The sequence below is a fragment of the Spermophilus citellus genome (assembly GCF_964194105.1).
Source record: "Spermophilus citellus genome assembly, chromosome: 5".
NCBI classification, from domain to species: domain Eukaryota; kingdom Metazoa; phylum Chordata; class Mammalia; order Rodentia; family Sciuridae; genus Spermophilus; species Spermophilus citellus.
Window position 1 is genome coordinate 114,804,165 of NC_138186.1, and position 20,106 is coordinate 114,824,270.

The 20,106-nt window shown below is 44.9% G+C and overlaps 1 protein-coding gene across 1 annotated transcript in view; it reads right to left on the reverse strand.

Annotated features, from left to right (window-relative positions):
• Positions 1-10,128: 10,128 nt before the first annotated feature.
• Positions 10,129-20,106, reverse strand: part of BEND3 (BEN domain containing 3) — a 34,751-nt gene continuing 24,773 nt past the window's right edge. Inside the window, exon 4 of the mRNA XM_081294487.1 lies at positions 10,129-14,706. Coding sequence (XP_081150613.1) covers positions 12,457-14,706 — 2,250 coding nt within the window. The 3' untranslated portion in view covers positions 10,129-12,456. The remainder of the gene's footprint in view (positions 14,707-20,106) is intronic.

The following is a 20,106-nucleotide window of genomic DNA, read 5'->3' on the forward strand; positions in this document are numbered from 1 at the left end:
TATAATTTAGGCAATGATATTTCTATACTTTTTTCTCATCCTCTTTTCCCAGTCCATCTCCCTCTCTTGAATTCTTTTTAGAAAATGACTAGAAGCCTAAGAGGCCTAAAGTCCTAGATGGCAAGGGGTAGGATAATCTAGTGGTTTGTCAGGGTCCTGGTTTTTAGGCCCACCCTTGCCATTAGCCAGTTGGGTTGCTTTGATCATAGTTTTACCTCACCCTCTCTCAGCCTCACTTGGTCCTCAAATGGGGACCAAGATACTGAGTGCTCTCTTTGTGTCTCCAGAGGAGAAAGAAAGTCAAAACATTAAAGAACCTGTAATCCCAGTAGCTTGGGAGGCCGAGGCAAGAGGATTACAAGTTCAGCAAAAGCAAGATGTAAGCAACTCAGTGAGACCTGTCTCTAAATAAAATACCACATAGGGCTGGGGATGTGGCTCAGTGGCCTGATGCCCCTGAGTACCCTGGTACCCCACCCCCACAAAAACAAAAAAATTAAACAAGGTGAGATGAGTTGAGCAGGAATGGCCATCTGAAAGGCTGATGGGAGCATTTAGTAAATAGCACCTCAGCTTAGGTACATGGCAAGTTTGACCCATTCCCAAATAATATTTTTAAGAATCAAACTAAAATAAGGACATCTGTTGACAGAGAATGGGGTATGGTCATAGCACATGGCAAAAACTAGTTTTTGCATAGTTGTCTACATAACACAGTAATACAGAAACATACGAGCAATTCATAAAGATTTAGGGAATTCCTGTTACTCATTACTTGACCCAAATGACAGCTGCCTTTTAATGTGGTTCTGGCAAGCCCTCAGTGAAAACGTGACCAATATAATGAAAAGATTAAAGAAAATACTTTGACATACTCTTAACACAGTGGTTCTCAACTGGAAGTAATTTTTTCCCACTGGGGACATTTGGGTAATGTCTAGGGCATTTTGGGTTGTCATGATGGAGCCAGTGCTGTAAACATCAGTGGGTGGGGCTGGGGTTGTAGTTCAGTGGCAGAGTGCTCACCTAGCATGTGTGAGGCGTTGGGTTCCATCCTCGGCACCACATAAATAAATAAATAAAAGGTATTATATCCATCTACAACTAAAAAAAGAAATACATATTTATATATATACACACACACATATACACACACACACATATATATACATAAAAACATCAAATGGGTGAGCATGGAGGAAGGATGTGGGACATCCTACAATGTAATGTACACATGGCCCCCACAAAAAAGGATGATCTGACTTAAAATGTCAACAGTATGAGGTTCAAAGGCCCTGTTCTAATAGGATAAGAAAAGATGTAGGGGCTGGGGATGTGGCTCAAGCGGTAGCGCGCTGGCCTGGCATGCGTGTGGCCCGGGTTCGATCCTCAGCACCACAAACCAACAAAGATGTTGTGTCCGCCGAGAACTAAAAAATAAATATTAAAAATTCTCTTCTCTCTCTCTCTCTCTCTCTCTCTCTCTCTCTCTCTCTCTCTCTCTCTCCTCTCTCACTCTCTTAAAAAAAAAAAAGAAAAGATGTATATTTTTAAAAATTATATATAGCCTTATATATAATAGCATTTATATTTTCTAGCAAAATATATATATATATACATATATAATACATATACATATATGTGTGTGTGTATATATATATATATATATATATATATATATATATTTTTTTTTTTTTTTGGTGGTGCTGGTGCTAGTACCCAGGACCTCGCTATAGTGCCACGCTATATGCCCATCCCATGGTTTTAAAAATATGTAGTTCTCGCTTTCCAGGAGAGTCTGAAAATGCTTCTGATGTATGCAGTTTTTAAAAGATGAACAATTTAAAAAATTGTTTTGGAAAAGGCCCATTCTTTCTCTTTTACCAATAATGATTATCCTTTCAAAAAGAAATCTCTTCTCTAGGAAACACGATGCTAATAACACTTCCTGTCAAGTAACATTTACATAAGTGAGTAGGCAATAGTTTATCTTTTAACCATTTTGGAGGGGCAGGAAATAGACATTTGGAGATAATTCTCCAGTTATTTGTTTAGACATTAATGGTTGGGGAAACAGAGACATAATTACTATTTTTTCAAGAAACTAGAAAAAAAGAGATTTCAGCTGGGGTGTGAGGGTGGTATATGTTCCATGAAATTTCCAAAAGGGTATGCATTGTGTATTATGCAAGTGAAATAATATTTCACTAAAGTTTTACCTTACCTTGGGAGAATTTTGGCTTCAAAACATTACAAAAAGTTCCTATCAGAGAATTTTCCATCCACAACTTATTGAAGATCTCCAAAGAGGCAGTGAAGACAGTGATGAGTTCCCATGAGCAGAGCAGGCACCTGCATCTCCCAAACTCTGCTTCAGTGAGTCCTGTGGACAGCTCCAATCAGCCACCCGAGGGCTTTTACCTTGGAACTTGGCAAACACTGCAAATCAGGGTTAATTTTTTCCCCTTGGAGAAGCAGTTGTTAAACATTTACCAACAACACAAGAGTTTTTCCATTAGGAAAAACCTTGGCACCAATGCCCACACCTTTGGCACTTTCTCCCTCCTTGCTTATTTCCACATACCCTCCTCCCCTATTTTGCTGACCATTTTACTGTGTTTAATGTGGACATTTTTGTTTGTATTCCTTCTTGTGAAATATTTTGCTGTTCTGCATAAGTGTTCTTTTTTTAAAGAGAGAGTGAGAGAGAGAGAGAGAGGGAGGGAGAGAGAGAGAATTTTTTTTTTTAATTTTTATTTTTTAGTTATCAGCGGACACAACATCTTTGTATGTGGTGCTGAGGATCCAACCCGGGCCGAACGCATGCCAGGCGAGTGCGCTACCGCTTGAGCCACATCCCCAGCCCAGCATAAGTGTTTTAAGATTTCCTAAGTGCACTGTTATGTGTTTCCTTTCGTATTTTACTTCTTTCACTCGAATGGTTTTTAAGATCTGTCCGCGGCACTGTACCTACATCTAATCACTGCTGCCTCCAAGTGCATGGACCACATTTTACCTCCTCGCTCCCCTAAGGACACTGTCCCAGATTGCACCCACCTCCTCCCCTCATCACAAATAACAGTGCTGCTGACTTCCAGGATGCCTGACTGGCTGCCTTCCACCAGCCCCACACCAAAGTGCCAGCAGTCCTGTCGCCTCACCTGGCCCATGGCATCATCCAGCTCACTTTTTGCCAGCGTGATACAGGTGTGAAGAGGTTATTTGTAACATGCGCTCTTCCCAAATTCTTTTTTCTTAAACACACAAGCCCTCCCAGCCCTTTGACAGCCGCAATGGTCTGATTTAAGACACCCCAATATTCTTTCTTTTTTTTTTTTTTTATACCAGGGATTGAGCCCAGGGGCACTTAACCACTGAGCCACATCCCCAACCCCTTTTTAAATTTTATTTGGAGACAGGGTCTTGCTGAGTTGCTTAGGGCCTCACTGAGTTGCTGAGGCTGGCTTTGAACTCAAAATCCTCCTGCCTCAGCCGCCCATGCTACTGGGACTATAAATGTGTGCCACCATAGTCAGCCCAATATACTTACTGATTCCATCCTAGAGATGCCAACTGCACTCAGAGGACTGCCTATCCTGAGATTTTATTTATTTATTTGTGGTACAGGGATTTGAACCCAGGCATACCTTACCACTGAGCCCTCATCCTCAGCCCTTTGTACTTCTTAATTTAGGACAGGGTCTCACTAAAGTGCTGAGGCTGGCCTTGTGACCCCCCTGCCTCAACCTCTTAAATCACTAGGTTACAGGCGCACACCACTATGCACTTGTGCCTGAGACTTTATTCTTAAAAGCTGGCTAGATCTTCCCCAAGACAGACAACTGAAGGCCTAAAGACTGCAGCCAGGGAATAACAATGGGTGTCTAAAATGGTACTTTCTGGGCAGTCATAGTGACCCAATCCTGGAATCCCAGCAATCCAGGAAGCTGAGGCAGGAGAATCACAAATTGGAGGCTAGCCCCAGCAACTTCATGAGACCATGTCCCCCAAAATAAAAAGGGCTGGGGGTGTAGCTCAGTGGTAGAGCACCCCTGGGTTCAATCCCCAGTACTGCAAAAATAAAGAAATGAACAAATAAGTAAATAATAAAATGGGCACTTTCTGTTTAGAGGCTCAGAAGGAAACATTCATGTCCAAGGCTGCACTCAGAGAAGTCACCATCAGACAGACACTTCTTTATAGAACATACTGAGATTGTTCTTTAGGATTGTAGGGGAATCTTTTAATTCTCAATTTAGACACATAGAGCCAAAGGTGAGTCTGAAACGAAATGGGCCAACCCTCTGGATTTGAGCAACACAATCTGTATTAACTGCCTGAAGTGAGGGCACCCATCCCCATGGGCCTTACATGTGCTGAAGAATATGCCTCTTCATGCGTGGACCTGTGCCGGTGCTAAGATTTGGGCTTGTCAAAACTAAGGAGTCAAATGTCTAATGCCTTGTGTCAGAAATAGCACAAGCTGAATACCAGTAAGACCAGCACTAAGGAACCCTGCCATCAGCATTCGGCACACTTAGCAACTGTTTCCCTCTGTGAGAAGCAGGGGAGTCAGGAAACCAAGTCGTCCTGCAGGTGTGCCTCAGGCCAGAGCCAGCAGATCCTATCTGCAGGGCCAGCAGCTGTCTGCACTGAGGGGAGGAAGTAGGGTTCCCGTCTGGTTAGACCAACATACACCTGGAAAATCAGCTTTCGGCAAGAGATGTCAGGTTTTTGCTATTTACTGCCAGAATGTTCTTTCCAATGGGCTCAATTGGGCTCAAGTATCAACTCATGTGGTTGGGAGTTATTAAAATTGTATAACAGTGCCCAGTAGGTAGCTAGTTCTCCAAAGATATTTGCTGAATGAATGAGCCACCTTTAGAGGCAGACATGATCCTTACTGCATTCCTTATTCTCCTTTCTGCAGCACTGAAATGTCTCCTGGTTCTTGCTTTCTTCAGCCTTTTTCTATAAAACCAACCTCCCTTGCTTGGCTCATCTGAATACTTATTCTATTTTATGGAATGAAGTGTTGCCCAACTCTAGAAACAAGAAGAAGGAAAAAAAAATGTTTCCTAAGTCAAACTCACTGTCACTAGGGTAGAACCAGAAGCCCCACTGTGGACAGTTAGCAAAACCCCATGTTAAATAACAGGGATCAGTAGGCAAAGAGCTGAAGAAATTGGCTCACTCTGTACAGGAGCAGCAGCATAGAAATCAAAAGCATAATCCTTGGAGTCAGCCTCCCCCAGCTCTGCCAGCTCTAGTAGGTTTGATAACCTTGGCCACAGTATCAAACCTGGAAGCTTCAGTTCTGTAAAATGGGTTTATTTGGAAGAGCACATGAAATAACATAAAGCAATTTCCTAGCACATCCCTGACCCCATTATAGAGCTCAAAAAATAGGAGGCATTTCTGTAATTTAAGGACTTGTTATTTAAGGATCCATGGTCACTTCTGAATTGACAGTTGTCACATTGCAAGAGCTCCTAGAAGAGAGGTTGTGGCACTGCATGCTCTCCACTTCTGTCAAGGTCACAGTTCATCATCTGCATCACAAAGACTTAATTTACTTATTGGTATTGGGGATTAAACCTAGTGCCCAGTACTCAGGGATCTCTATGAGCTATGTCCCTAGTTCTTATAATTTTTTGAGACAGGATATCACTGAGTTGCTGAGGTTGACCTTGACCTTGTGATTCTCCTGCCTCAGCTTCTGGATGAGCCAGGATTCCAGATGTGCACCATCAAACCCAAAACAAACTGTTTTGAAGAACAAATTAATTCTTCTTCCTTAAAATCAATAGCCTTCTCCATATTGAACGTTCTATCAAATGCCATTGTATTCAGCCAGTGCCCATAACACCTGCTGCTGAAGCATTGTAAACTTGACTCTTTCCAATGACTTAAAAGCTGAAAACTCATTTTCCAAGCTAAATTAGCTAAACAAGAGTTTTATATGAAGACAATAGGAAACCACTCCTTTCAGCTCAGATCTTGTTTCTTTCCTGTGTGTGGCACTGGGCACTAAACCCAGGGCCTCACACATGCTAAGCAAGGGTGCTACCACTGAGCTACAATCCCTAGCTCTGTTTTTTTTTTTTTGGGGGGGGGGGGTACTGGGGATTGAACTAATGGGCACTTAACCACGACGCCACAGCCTTAGCACCCCACCTTTTAAATTATTTTTATATAGTTGTAGACAGCAAGTCTTTAGTTTATTTATTTGCTTTTTACGTGGTACTGACAATCGAACCCAGTGCCACACGCATGCTAGCCACGTGCTCTGCCACTGAGCTACAGTCCAGGCTCCTCAGCCCCTTTTTATATTTTATTTAAACAAGTGGCTAGCTGAGTTCTTAGGGACTTGCTAAATTGCTGAAGCTGCTTTGAACTCGTGATCCTCCTGCCTCAGCCTCCCAAGCCACTGGGATTACAGGCTCAATCAACCGTGCCCGTCCTGCAAAATTGTGAGGCTGGTCTCACTCCAGCCTCAGCCTTCTGAGTAACTGGGATTACAGGACTCAGACCTGTTGCTCATAAAGTACTCTCTGTTTTGGTAATATCTGCTACATCAGACTTTTGGAGGATGGAGCAAGCAATATTTTAAAAAGCCCCCTGGGATTCTCATGCAGATAAACCTTGAGACATTGCTATAGTGGCTGCTGGTGGAATCCCATGGAGATCCCTCTGCAGGCACGCCTACCCCCTGGCTGCTGAAGGTCAGCTACTCATCACTATGGTGGCCCCTTCTGGAGCACTGCCCTTGGCTGAAGGGAGCCACCCTGCCAGCTACTACCTTTCCCAGAAAGACCTCGGACAATGGCCACCCAGCCCCTTTGCCTCAACTAGGACAAATTCTGGCATATATTATTGCATATCCTCCTCAGGCAAGGGAATACAGCTAGACTACAGACAGGACCAGACTCCTGGTTCCCTCAGCCTCCTCTTTTGAGTTGCCCTGTCTCTGCCTCTCCCAAGGTATCTGATCTACAGCCACTACTTTTACAATTGCAAAAAATTTACTCCTTTGCTATTCCAGGACATGTCTGTCTGTCCACAATCACTCCTATGATTTCACCCACGGCGATTCTAAAACCAGCACATCTGTATCTCACATCAGACCAGAGGGAGCTAAAGGATGTGGTGATAGAGGCCGACCAATGACTTGAAATTGTTTGGGGATCTGAATCTTGGGGTGTTGTGGCTCAGCAGGTATTTAGCATCCAAGATGGTGTGGTGTGGGATCAAATCCTGACACCATTCACCAATTGTGTGAACTTGGGCAGGAAACCCACTGCTCCCTGCTTTCTTACCACAAAACAGAGGTAAGAGTGCTCCCAACACCAAGCCTTTGTGGGCCTTGGTTGAGATGCCCTAGATACTATGGGGGTACTGGCTCTCACCCTTTATCAGGGGACAATTACGAAACTTACCTTACAGGTCTCTGCAAAGGATTACATGCGTCCTCCAGGTACAACTGTGTGACTGGTGCAGCCGTTTCAGCCAGCAGACAGTGAACGTTCCTTCCCCTCCCCACCAGGGACCGTGCATTTCAGCTCTCCCTGGAAGCTTCTTTAAGAGTCCACTGCATCTTGCTAGTGCAAAGCTCATAATTAACTTGGAATGGAGTTCTTATTTCTGAGAAGTAGAGCTCTTAGGTATGCATTCATCTATTAAATTACTTCAGACTTTCTTTTTCGGTAGAAAACAGACACCTGGAGCCAGAGGGGACTTTAAAAATGTTTAGCCTTCCTTAGTCAAGGACAGTGGGGCATGACTGCAGTTCTAGAGGCTCAGGAGGCTGAGTCAGAAGAATCACCAAGTTGAAGACCAGCCTCAGCAACTTAGGCCGTATCTCAAAGTTGGAAAAAAAAAAAAATTAAAAGGACTTAGGGGTATAGCTCAGTGGTAAAGCAACATCTGTATTCAATTTCCAACACACACACACACACATACACACACGTACACACACGTACACATGCGTTCACCAGGATGACTGCCCACAAGGTTTAAAGCACAGATATGTCAGTCAAATAGTTTTTGGAGCTATCAAATCAGAAATAAGAGGGTGAGAATGTACCTCTGGGGTAGATGCATGAGGTTCTGAGTTTAAATCCTAGCACCATAAAGAAACAACTCCCCACCCCCGAAAGAAGCACACTCACAGTAAGAAAAAGGCTCCAATAAGGAGCCACAATCTGTTTACATTTTGTGATCCTCAGGCTTATTTTTACTATAAAATATTGAAGATCATTCATTTATAGTTAGCCGAGGACAAGAGAACGTGAGGGAAAACATGCGTTTTTGCTATCAAAAACCATGCATTTCGCCAGGCATGGTGAGGCACACTCAGGAAGCCGAGGCAGGAGGATAGAGAATTCAGCAATTTAGTGTGGCCCTAAGCAACTCGGAGAGAACGTATCTCTAAAAAAAACAAAAAAAGAGAGCTGGGGATGTGGCTCTGTGGTTAAGTGCCCCTGGGTTCAACCCCTGTACCAAAAAAAAAAAAAAAAAAAAAACATGCATTTTTTGTTTTTGTTATCAATTAGTTTTTAATAACTCATTAGCTTTGATGAAATACATCCCATTTAATCCAAAGTGAATAAAAAAAAAGAGGTTAAAGTTATGTGAAGCTCTGCTAGTTTGGCAGGGCTGGCCTGGCACCTAACCAGGAAAGGTAAAAAAAGGTCAAATGAGTTTCCCACTGTGTGGCCAGGAAGTGGTTTGTGTAAAAGCTGGATTGGAGGACTTATTTAGTGACTTCTCAGTCATTCAGCTGTGGCCAAACTGAAACCCTGAGATGTACCCCTGACACCCTGAGAGTGGAAGCTCGAGGAGCTGAACCCCCCAGAACATTCATTCCCTTCCCTGGGAGGTGGGCAGGAAGTCACACAGGACAGACAGACCAAGTCATGTTCTAAGAGGCCAGTGCCTTAAGGAAATAAGATGTTAGCAGACCAGAGTTTTTCTTATTTTTAAAACATTTTATATAACTCATAAAACAGTGCTTGTATAAAAATTCACACAAAGTTGCTAGAGAGCATACAATTTCCAAAAATGTCGTGGGTTTTTGTTACATTCAGTTTTCTAAAGATGCACTCAATTCAATGGTAATATGCAGACATTATTCGATATTTCATTATCTTTGGTAAAACTATTCTCATTATTTTGTCTCCTCACAGTATTAACTCTGATATCCGCTTTGTGCAGGGTCTGCTCTCACTAGGATGTCAGAAAACATTAAGGCTGGATCTACTAGAGGCAAATATTCTCAACAGCAGGGACACCCCTGGCCCCCAACCCCACTTCAGAATCGTCACCACAGCCAGACAGGGCAAGAGCTCAATGACCTCCAACCAGGATCTCAAGAACCCTTGGGGGGGAAGGTGGAAACTGGGGCCATCTCTACAGGAACCCAAGTGGCCATGCTGTGGTGTGGTCAGGCAGCAACGCTTACCAACTCTCACCATTTTAACAGCCAATCCAGTCACCACTAAGTAGATCCCATTGGTTGGTTGATAATTGCTGCTGATATGCCCCCTAACTTGAAAGGAAAGCAAGGTTTGGAGCCAACAATGAAGGGGAAGGGGCACACTAGTGCTAGTGACACAGACACCACTTGATTCCCTGTCAAACTTCTGTCGTCATGTAGACACGGCCATGTGAACTGAAGCAGGATCCGAACACTGAGTACATTCATGACTATCTTCATACATTCTTCAACAACTTACTAACAGAGAAAACCATGACCACTACCACCTACCATGACTTACTATTTTACTTAACGTCAGAATGTGTCTGTGCTAATTCTTTAGTCCTTGGGATACAAGGCAGAAAATAATCCAAAACACAAACAAGTAAAAAGCAAAGAATTAAGATGGGGAGAAGGATGGGGTGATGCCAACAGATTTTATGGAACACACTAATTTCTGAAAAAATAAGTATTTTGTACTTCTATTGCTTCATATAAAAAAAAAAAAAAAAAAAAAACATGCCCACCAGAGCCACCTGTATGGATGCAGAAGTGAGGACACCATACAGAAGAACACAATCCAGGGGGACAGGAAATGCTCCCAGAGTGTGTCCACCTCTCTTCACTGAAAGGGACTGTAGGATATTGGGGGTCGGGGGGGTGAGTTACACAAGAAGGGTGTTAAGGAAACCACCAAAATACAGTTTCCAAAAATTTAACATGCTCTAAGTAACAAAGAGACATATTTAATTTCTAGAACCTGTTGACTTCAATGTTAAGCAAACAGGAACTTTTCAAAAATTAACAATTGATTGTGCTTCTGAAGTTGCAGGGTCACATTCACCCTCTAGAAAGCAGGGCAATTTTCACATGGCTTGGAATCCTCTTGGATACATCCTAGAGACCAGAAAAAAATTCCATGGGACCCCCCCAACTAGTGGGGCCTGCAGGAGAGTGCCACAGCCATCTTTGGGTAGGGCGCATGCACGTGTGTATGTAGTGGAGAGACTAAGGCAGAAAGAAAAGCCCAAGTGAGCAGGGAAGTGAGTCTGCTGGCTGCCCCAGTTCCTTCACAGGCACAAAGGCAAACCAGTATTCACTGAGGTCCCCTTCATCTCACTTAAGTTTTCTAGTAAGGAGAAGTGTGTGTGTGTTTGCGTGTATGGGTGCGTGTGACAGAGTCACTAAGTCCCTGTGCATTTTTCAATTCCAAAAATTCAGGTTTGCAGTTTTAACAGAAATAATCTGTAAATGATACTGAAGAGTCATTTTTAAGCAGCTCAAGATTCTGTTATATAAACAAATGTCTACTGAGTGAAGGCAAAATTTATGTCATATAGCTACTGGAACTAAAGTTCTTAAGTATATGAGGAAAATTCACAGGTTATTTCTATTATATCTGCATTTTAAGGTAGCAAAATATTAAACCATTAGGGTATTAAATCTGTAACCTCCCACAAGGCTTTATGACTATCCTGTGTGGGTCGATTTCCCAGGCCTCTGGTAAGATGCATCCAATTTGGGTTAGACTGCTTCCTTTCTTTCTTCAGCATCTGGCCCCCAACATAGGGCAAGTAAAAGTTCTGTCTTTAAAGACGTGACCGGCTGGGGAGTTTCCCAACTGGCGCCCCTAGAGAGCAAACTGCCGGGTTGGAGCAGTGTGACCTTCCCAATCCGTGGGGAGGGGAGAGATGTACACCTAGAAGATAGGGCATGGGCCAGGGTAAGACAGTAGAACCTTCTAGAGGACCCAAGGGGAAAGTTCTGAGTGGACCTGGGAAGGGACGTGGGAGCCCCATTTGAGATGACCTGTGCCCTTTCAATATCAGGTATCCTCATGAGGGCCCCAGGCCTGGGCCTGCCCAGAGGCATAAAGATGCCATGCTAATGGGAGGAGCTAATGCTGAGGTCTGGGGAAGTCACCACACAGCTCCCAGACCTGCATTTTGTACAAATACCCGCACAGAAAGTAAACAGTTCTTGGTGAACTCAAAGAAGCCCACCCTTCAATCAACAAGAAGCCAAATGCTCACACACATTATTTTCCAAGAAAATGAATCTGCCCCTCCAATTAGCACCCATGTGTGGAGAGGGAATAGGGGGCCAGGGAAGGACACAGATCAAATGGAGGCATTGTGTGAATGTGTGTTTCCAGGTCTATCTACATTCATATCATCATCCAGTGTTCTCATCTACAGAGTGAGCACAGCATTTTACTGACGCGCAGCACATCTCCTTCCCGGGGACCACAGCAGAAGGAAAAACTTACACATCGTCAGAAAGGACTTCATGCTATTCCTATCATCCCCTCTACTGCCATCCAAGGGGCATCGAGACTCCTCCAAAATCAGATGTCATAGACAAGGTCAGTAAAATCAGTCTCTATGCCACCTGAAGCTATGATTACCCATCATGCACAAACATGGCACTTCTAAAAAATTCATAAATCTCTGAATCATCTTTTAAAATCCCAGCAACTGAAATTATCTTACAGTACTTCATCTCAAATACTTAAAAAGATTTTCTAAGTAAAATGGCCCCCAAAGAGCCCAATGATTTTTTTAAAAAGGGGTTCACTTTAATTAAAAAAAGAAGAAAAAGTTAAAAATGGAAGATGTAAAGTGTGGGGAGAGGAACAGAAGCTGCTGAATTTGCATTTTGGATTGTGAGGGACAGGAAAGGGCACAATCAAGGAGAGAGGACCTACTGGGCTAGTCCCTCTGCTCACAGCCTGGCTCCTCCCAAACTCGGGCTGTGCCACCAGGGAATACAGGACAAAGTCAAGAGACCAAATTCAAGGCTGCTTTCTCATGGGTGGGTGGGTAGGTGTTTACGTGTGCAAATGTAGGAAGCCACTCCCCACTGACATAAGGTGCCTGTCTGTGGATACCATACACATGTTCCAAAGTGACTCGGTCCTGAGGGTGCCCATCGCTCAGCCTTTCATAACCCAAGTCTCTGGGCAGCCCACAGGCCCGTCACTTCTCCACTTTCTTGGCTTTCTTGAGGATGTCGCATTTTTTCCTGTTGGGACGGCGACACCGCTCGTCGATGCTGGGGATACATTCATAATGCCACACCTCCTCCATCTTCTCCACGGGGTACACGGCCTCCACATAATGGCGGATGAGCCGCAGTCGCGTGGGGTCCAGCTGCTTCTTGTTGCAAGCCCCGGAATGGTTGTACTGCAGCCGGAGGTTCTCGGCAGTGAAGAGTTCGGGGAAGAGCCTGACGAGGAGCCGGGCGGCAAAGTTGCCCACGGAGAGGCTCTGCTGCACGATCTCGCGCACCTCCTTGTCCGACAGCAGGTAGGGAGAAGGCACCGGGAAGTCGGGTGAGGGGACCACCAGCTCGTCCAGGGGGATCTTGCAGAAGTCCTTGCTGCTCCTTTCGGGGGGCAAAGGGGGCCCCTCAAACTCCTCTCGGAACCTCTCGGGGTTGATTGCATAGCTTGCCAGGTCTCTGCACTCAGGGCCTGGCACGTGGACCTTGCGCTGCTGCTGGTAGGAGCGCCTCTGCTCCGTGTCCCGGCGCCTGCAGCGCTCGTCCAGCTTGCCCACGAACTCCAGAGTCCAGACGCGGTCATTTTTGGCCCGGGGGTAGAGCAGCTGCACGTAGTGGCGGATCAGCTTGATGCGGGCGGGGTCCAGCTGCTTCTTGCCCAGGGAGCCGCTGCAGTTGTATTGCTTGCGTAGGTTCTCGTGGGTGAAGAGCTCCGGAAAGAGGTGCACCAGCAGGCGGGAGGCGAAGTTGCCAATGGACAGGCTGCTCTCGTAGATGCTGCGCAGCTGCTCCTTGCTGAGCAGACAGTCAGCGCCTGGCACCTCGAAGTCCGGCTGCGGGATCTCCAGCTTGTCAAAGTCAATGGGCACTAGCCAGATCTTCTTGGAGCGCCTGCCCGGCCTCTCACCCTCGAAGCTGTCCTCCACTTTGACCACGGAGAGGTCATCGGGCAGGCTGGAGGAGTCGTAGCAGTCATCCCGCAGCGTCTCGCCCTCGCTGCCGCCCTCCAGCCCCAGGCCCTCCAACTCATCGTTGATGCGCTGCGCGCACTGCTGCAGCCAGGCCTCCTCTTCCTGCATGTCGGGAAAGTAGATCTCCGTGTAGTTGCGGATGATCTGCAGCCTCTGCGGGTCCAGCTCCTGCTTGCCACCGTCGCCGTAGCAGCTGTACTGCTCGCCCAGCTTCCGGTGGTCGAAGAGCTCGGGGAAGACCCGGTGGAGGAGGAAGACGGCGAACTCACCCGGCGAAGAGGCTTCATCCAAGAACTCAGTGAGGTCCTGCGTGTCCACCACGTGGTCTGAGGCGATGGTGCTGCTGCGGTCCAGAGACAGGGCCTCCTCCTGGTCCTTGCTGTCCAGGAAGTGGCCGGCGTCCACCTGCTCAGTTTCAAAGAAGCTGGTGACCTGGCCTCCTGGCTGGCTGTCCTCCATTTCCCGCTGGGCCCAGAAGCGGCTGAAGAAGTCGTTCAGCTGCGGCAAGCACTCAGCCTGCCACACAGCAGTGTCCTTCACGGAGGGGTAGTAGACTTCCACGTAGTTGCGGATGAGCTGCAGGTGCAGCGACTCCAGCTTCCGCTTGGCTGCAAAGCCGCAAGCGCTGCAGCCGCGGGAGAAGTCCACGTCGCCGAAGAGCTCGGGGAAGAGCTGTACCAGCAGACGGCAGGCCAGGTCCCCGCCTGACAGGCTCTGGTCCACAATCTGCTTGAGCTCAGCAGCGGTGAGCTGGTACTCGGGGGGTGGCTGAAATTTGGCCACCAGCTCGGAGGGGCTCACCTGCTTCTTGATGCGGCTCACTTCCAGGGAGAGCAAGTCCACCTTGCTGTGCAGCTGGGACATGTTGGAAGTGAGAGTGTTGAGCATGTAGAACATCTTCTGGATCAGAAAGTAGATGTTGGGGTCGCCGTCAGTGGCTGTTCCTGAGGCCCCGCCACAGTCCCGCTTCTGAGGGTCGTTCAGCAGGCGCAGGGGGGAGGGACTATTGCTGGCGTTGGCCTTCTCGAAGAGCTCATAGGTGTTGAGCAGGTCCCCCACGGGAGGGTTCTTCTTCTCCATGATCTTATGCGAAATGCCATAGAGAGGCTTCTTGTAGGAAGGGGTGGTGGCATCGTTGCAGGGCTCCTCCTCCCCCGGCCACACGGAGCCCACATTCCTGCCTCGGCCGGCCTGCTCTCCGTTGCCCTGGCAGGGCGAGCTGTTTTCGCGGTTCCGCATGCCTGCAAGGAGTGCCTGGAAAACAGAAAGGTTTCCCAGAGTGTTAGGCAGGTGCTCTGACTTACTAGACTGGACTCAGGCCAGCCACCCGGTCTGCTGTGGTCAATGCTCTCCTCCCCCAACCATTAACACACAACTGTAACACAACTGCATGCCAGGGCCAAACCTGCTTGTTCTCTCCAATCCCTGAGAAAGGGCTCAGGCTGGAAGGTGCACGCTCCTTCAGGACATCAGTGCTGGACTTCCTGTCCACAGGGCCCAACAGGAGAAAGAGCACGGATGCTGGCAAGGCCAGAAGAGGACTCTTCAAGGGATGGGAGGGAGAACTTGGGAATGAGGATCTCCAAAGATCCCAATAATTGAGGCCAAGCTGCATCACCACTTGGGAACCCAAAGTTCCTACTATTTTTCTCAGTGGTTTTTAGACTCTGGAAGTTTTAAGGGATCTGCTTCTCTCTGTTTGTAGGACTGGTGATTTGTTACAAAGATTCAAAGGCAATTTGGTGGAGAAAGGATAGTCTTTTCAACAAATGATCCTGAATAATCTGATATCCATATGCAAAAAGAATATCAATTTTAATTTGAGCCTCAGACTATGCACAAAATTAACTCGAAATGGATCATGAACCTAAATTAAAAACCTAGAATTCTAACATTCCTAGAAGAAAATTTATGAAAATTCCTTTGTGACCAATTGTTTTAGACCAACATTGTTAGAGCCAACACCAAAAGCACAATCCATAAGAGAACTGATGCACAGGACTTCAGCAAAAATAAAAACTTCTGCCCTTTAAAAAATACTTCAAAAAAATTTTAAGACAGGGCTGGGGCTGTAGCTACGTGGCAGAGCACTTGCCTTGCACATGTGAAGCACTGGGCTCGATCCTCCCCACCACATACATACATACATACATACATACATACATACATAAATAAAGGTTAAATAAATAAATGAATAATAAAGATTTCATTCTCCCCCACCAAAATACTTTAAAAAAATTTAAAAACTACAAACAGCTGGGAGCCATAGCACACATCTGTAATCTTATCGATTTGGGAGGCTGAGGTAGGAGGATGCAAATTCAAGGCCAGACTTGGTATAATTAAAAAGGCAATACCAAGTGCTGCAGATGATGGAAGGAAATGAAGTTCTCATACCCTGCTGATGGGGACAGCATGATATAACCACTTTGAAAAATAGTTTAGCAGTTTCTAAAAAAAATTGGCATTAGATGTACCATATAAGCTAGGTATTCCATTCTTCAGTATCTGTTTACCAAGAAGAATAAAAAGCACTATCCACATGAAGACCTGTACACAGGTATTCCAGGCAGTCCTATCTGCAAATAGACAAAAACTGGATACCACTCAACTTTTTATCAACAAGTATATAAATAAACTATTATATTCATACAATAGAATACTATTCAGCAATAAAAAGCAATAAACTGACCTGTATAGTAGACAGAGTACTCAGAATAGATCTCAAAATAACTATGCTAAATGAAAGAAACCACAAACAAAAGAAACCATACCATATGATTCCATTTATATAAGATTCTAGAAAGTACAAACTTACCTATAGTGATAGAAAGCAGAACAGTGGTTGCCTAAGGGTGGCAGGGAAGATACAAAGGGACATGAAAGAACTTCAATAGGCGATGGATGTAATTATAATTATTACCTTATTGAGGTGATGGTGTACTGGCATACTATACACATGGCAAAACTTATCAAATTGAATCTTTAAAAGGTACTAGTCATACTTCAGCTATGTTTCCTAATAAACCTATTTTTTTTCCCACAAATGCTGAATTTGACCCAGAAACTTACTGGAATGTTTGTGAGGGTTTAATTAAGCAGGAGAGCTAATTAGTGAGCACTGGTAGGTGTCAGGGGAGGTGCAGGACTGAAGCACAAAGCCCAGGCTTCCACACGCCTCAGGCAAGTGGAGACCGGACAAGAACAAAGTGCACCCTAGGATGCTACTTCCACACCTGGGAAAAATACAGTTAGTGTGGCTAGCTCAGTGCACCTTCAATTCTAATATCCACATGAATCACCTGGGTTCCTGTTAGAATACAGACTGAAATCTCTGGGTCTGCATTACTAACAAGATCCCTGGTACTGTGGATCCTCTGGGAGTGGTAAGAGCCTGGCAGACAGTGTCTGCCTGCGGTTCACCTCACCCAGGAAGATTAGAGTCACTTTCAAGTGCTCAGGTAACTAATGCCCACACAAATCTGAACATGAGGTGTTTTCTCTGTAGCCTAACCAAATGTTGGGGAAAGAGACAAGCTGAGGAGGTGGGGTTTATAATGGCATGGAAGCAATTTGGCCAGGAGAGCAGGGGACCCGGGGCAAAACAGACCACAGGGTCACACAACAAGACTTGGAGTCTTCTGAACTCTTACACTTGGGTTCTCACTTAAATTAATGAACTACTTCCTGGATCCTCTTTTATCTTTTTGTTTTATTTTGCTATGTTGCCCAGGCTGGCCTTGAACTTTCAATCATCCTGCCTCAGGCTCCTGAGTAGCTGGGATTACAGTTCTAAACCTAAACCACCATGCCCAGCTCTGGACACACTCTTTGATTTTTTTTTTTTTTTTTTGGACATTCATTTAGATAAAACAATCATCTGACTCAGGCTGTTTTCTTCACTGATTACAATCATTCCAAAGAAAGTCTACTACACTCCCTTAGGAATCTGAACATGAAAGGATTCTCAAAAGTGTCTTAACTATTCCAAGGAACTGGCCAATACTTTCTTCATGGTGGATCTGTAGAGGCTAAGGAAGGGTCAGTACCACCTATCCCACATGATCTTTCTGCACACACACCCCCTTCCCAAGAGCAGAGGGCTAGGGACATACTTGGATGGAGGGAGCCTGGCATGGGTGGCCTGCAACGGGTCCTGCTCCCTCCTGTAGTCGCCTCCTCCTCATGGGAAAGTGTGAAGGGACCATGTCATTCTTAGTCTATCTGCATTGCCTAGCAAAGTGCCCAGGGCACAGAAGAGGTCACTGAATGTCAACCACAGACACGGTTGGCTAAAGTAGGACACGGTGTTCTACCTCTCTCAAATACCTGCTTAAGGAAAGGAACACTGGGGGCCAGGGTAGAGCTCAGTAGTAGAGCACCTGCCTAGCATACCAGAAGGCTTTGGGTTCCAACCCCAATACTGCAAAAATAATAATAATAATAATAATAAAACAGTGCCACTGGCTTCATGAAACCATGATAGTAAAGAGGTATGAAGGTTTGGATAGGAGCTCAGCTCAATTTTTACGTTGTCCTCTGTGTCTCCTTTCATATCTCAACTTCTTATGTGTATCTGTCTTAGAAGGTAGTAAGGGCTTTAAAATGAAACACTGCCCATCAGCACTGAGCCAAAAGCTGGGTCACAGTAAGTGCTTAACAAATATCTATCACTACAACAGAATTATAATTGGGGGGGGGGTATTGGGAACTAATTCTCAGTACTTTACCACTGAGCTATGTCCTCAGTCCCTTTTATTTTTTATTTTGAGACAGGGTCTTGTTAAGTTGCTGAGGCTGGTCTTGAACTTGTGATACTCCCACCTCAGCCTCCCCCTAGTCCCTGGTACAACAGGATTACTATTAAAAAATGCTATTCATAAGCCACAGCGGAGGTGTGTAACACTGTGGGCCTTTTGTTAATTGGTAAAGGTTCCTCTCAACCAGTCACCAGAGGACTTCCCTAGTGCACTCAGTGTCAAGCTCTTACTGAAGGCACTTCCCTTCTTCCCTTCTCCTGAGGTCTGTTGCCCGTGAGGGATGGGAAGTGGAGACATACCTGGCAACTGAGCTGAGAGAGGAGTTTAAATTCTTTACAATTCTTTTGTGCTGCTATCTATCAGAAAGCAGAGAATTATTAGTTTAAAAAAAAAAAAAAAAAGGCCAGACATGATGACAAGCACCTGTACTCTCAGCGGCTAGGGAGACTGAGGCAGGAGGATCGCTTGAGACCAATCCAAGCAATGCAGTGCTCATCTCAAAAAAAAAAAAAAAAAAAAAAAAGAAAGAAAGAAAGAAAAAAGAAAAGAAAGGAGAAGGAAAAACAGCAAAAAAAAAAAAAAAAAAAAAAAAAAACCCAAAAATAAATAAAACCCACAAATACCCCAGAAACAAGAAAAGGCCAAGAGAGCTAAAAAGCTTTACCCATAATGCAATGTGGGTTTTTTTGTTTGTTTGTTTGTTTGTTTTTTGTACTGGGGCACTTAATTGCTGAGCCATATCCCCAGCCCTTTCTTTTTCTTTTCTCTCTCTCTCTCTCTCTCTCTCTCTCTCTCTCTCTCTCTCTCTCTTTTTTTTTTTACTTTGAGCAGGGTCTCACTAAGTTGCTGAGGCTGGCCTCAAACTTGCAATCCTCCTGCCTCAGGCTCCTGAGTTGCTGGGGTTACAGGCATACATCACCATGCCCAGCTTACGATGGGTTTTGAATTGTGGGTTGGTATATAATAAAATCAATCTGTTGAAGTCATGACTAGCATAAGAAAGAGAGAGCAAAGAAGTAAAAACATTAAAGGGAAGAAGAAAGAAGAAAAGTAGAATAGGAAAACAGTGCATTGTACAAAGTAAATAAATTCAGGAAAGTTTTACTTCATTTCTCTGTGTGTATCTATACATTTACATACAAATACATGTGAGCTGTACTACTCTGAAACTGGATTTATAACTATGGGTACTGCTGAAAAGCACTGCCCTAACAAAATCAGAGTTGTCCTTCTTGCTAACTTTTATAGACAAAATTAGATCTGCAATTGTTCACGATAGGTTCTATCACATCAAAATAATTTCGGAGGTTCTGTGGATTATGAGATTATGATGTGATTTTACCAATACAGAGGATCTGAGTTTGTAATAGCAATAATTAAAATTATAACCACCTTAGGAGTAATTTTAGAAGAGGAATGTTTGCTTTACAAGGGGTACCAATGGTACACTTAAAATAGGATTTCATGCCAGGCACAGTGGCACATATCTGTAATCCCAGAGACCTGGGGGTTGGATGCAGGAGGATGGCAGGTTTGAGGCCAATCTAGGCAATTTAGCAAGACCCTGTCTCAAAATTTAAAAAAAAAAAAAAATAGTAATGACTGGGATATAGCTCAGTGATAGAGCACCCCGGGCTCAATTCCCAGTACTGCAAAAAAAGAAGCAGAAACAAAAAATTTAAAATAAATAAAATAGGATCTTGTGTAGGAAGAGACCTGCCCTAATGACTACCTAACGTGGAAAATACGTACTGGTAAAAGTTACTGGGGGGACTGGCTGAACTCCAACAACCAATTTATGTTTCTGGACTCCCCTACATTCCCACCTCCACGCAAGAGACGAGAGTATATCTGAACTGGAAATCCCCTAATATCCAGCCTTATTAAGACAAAT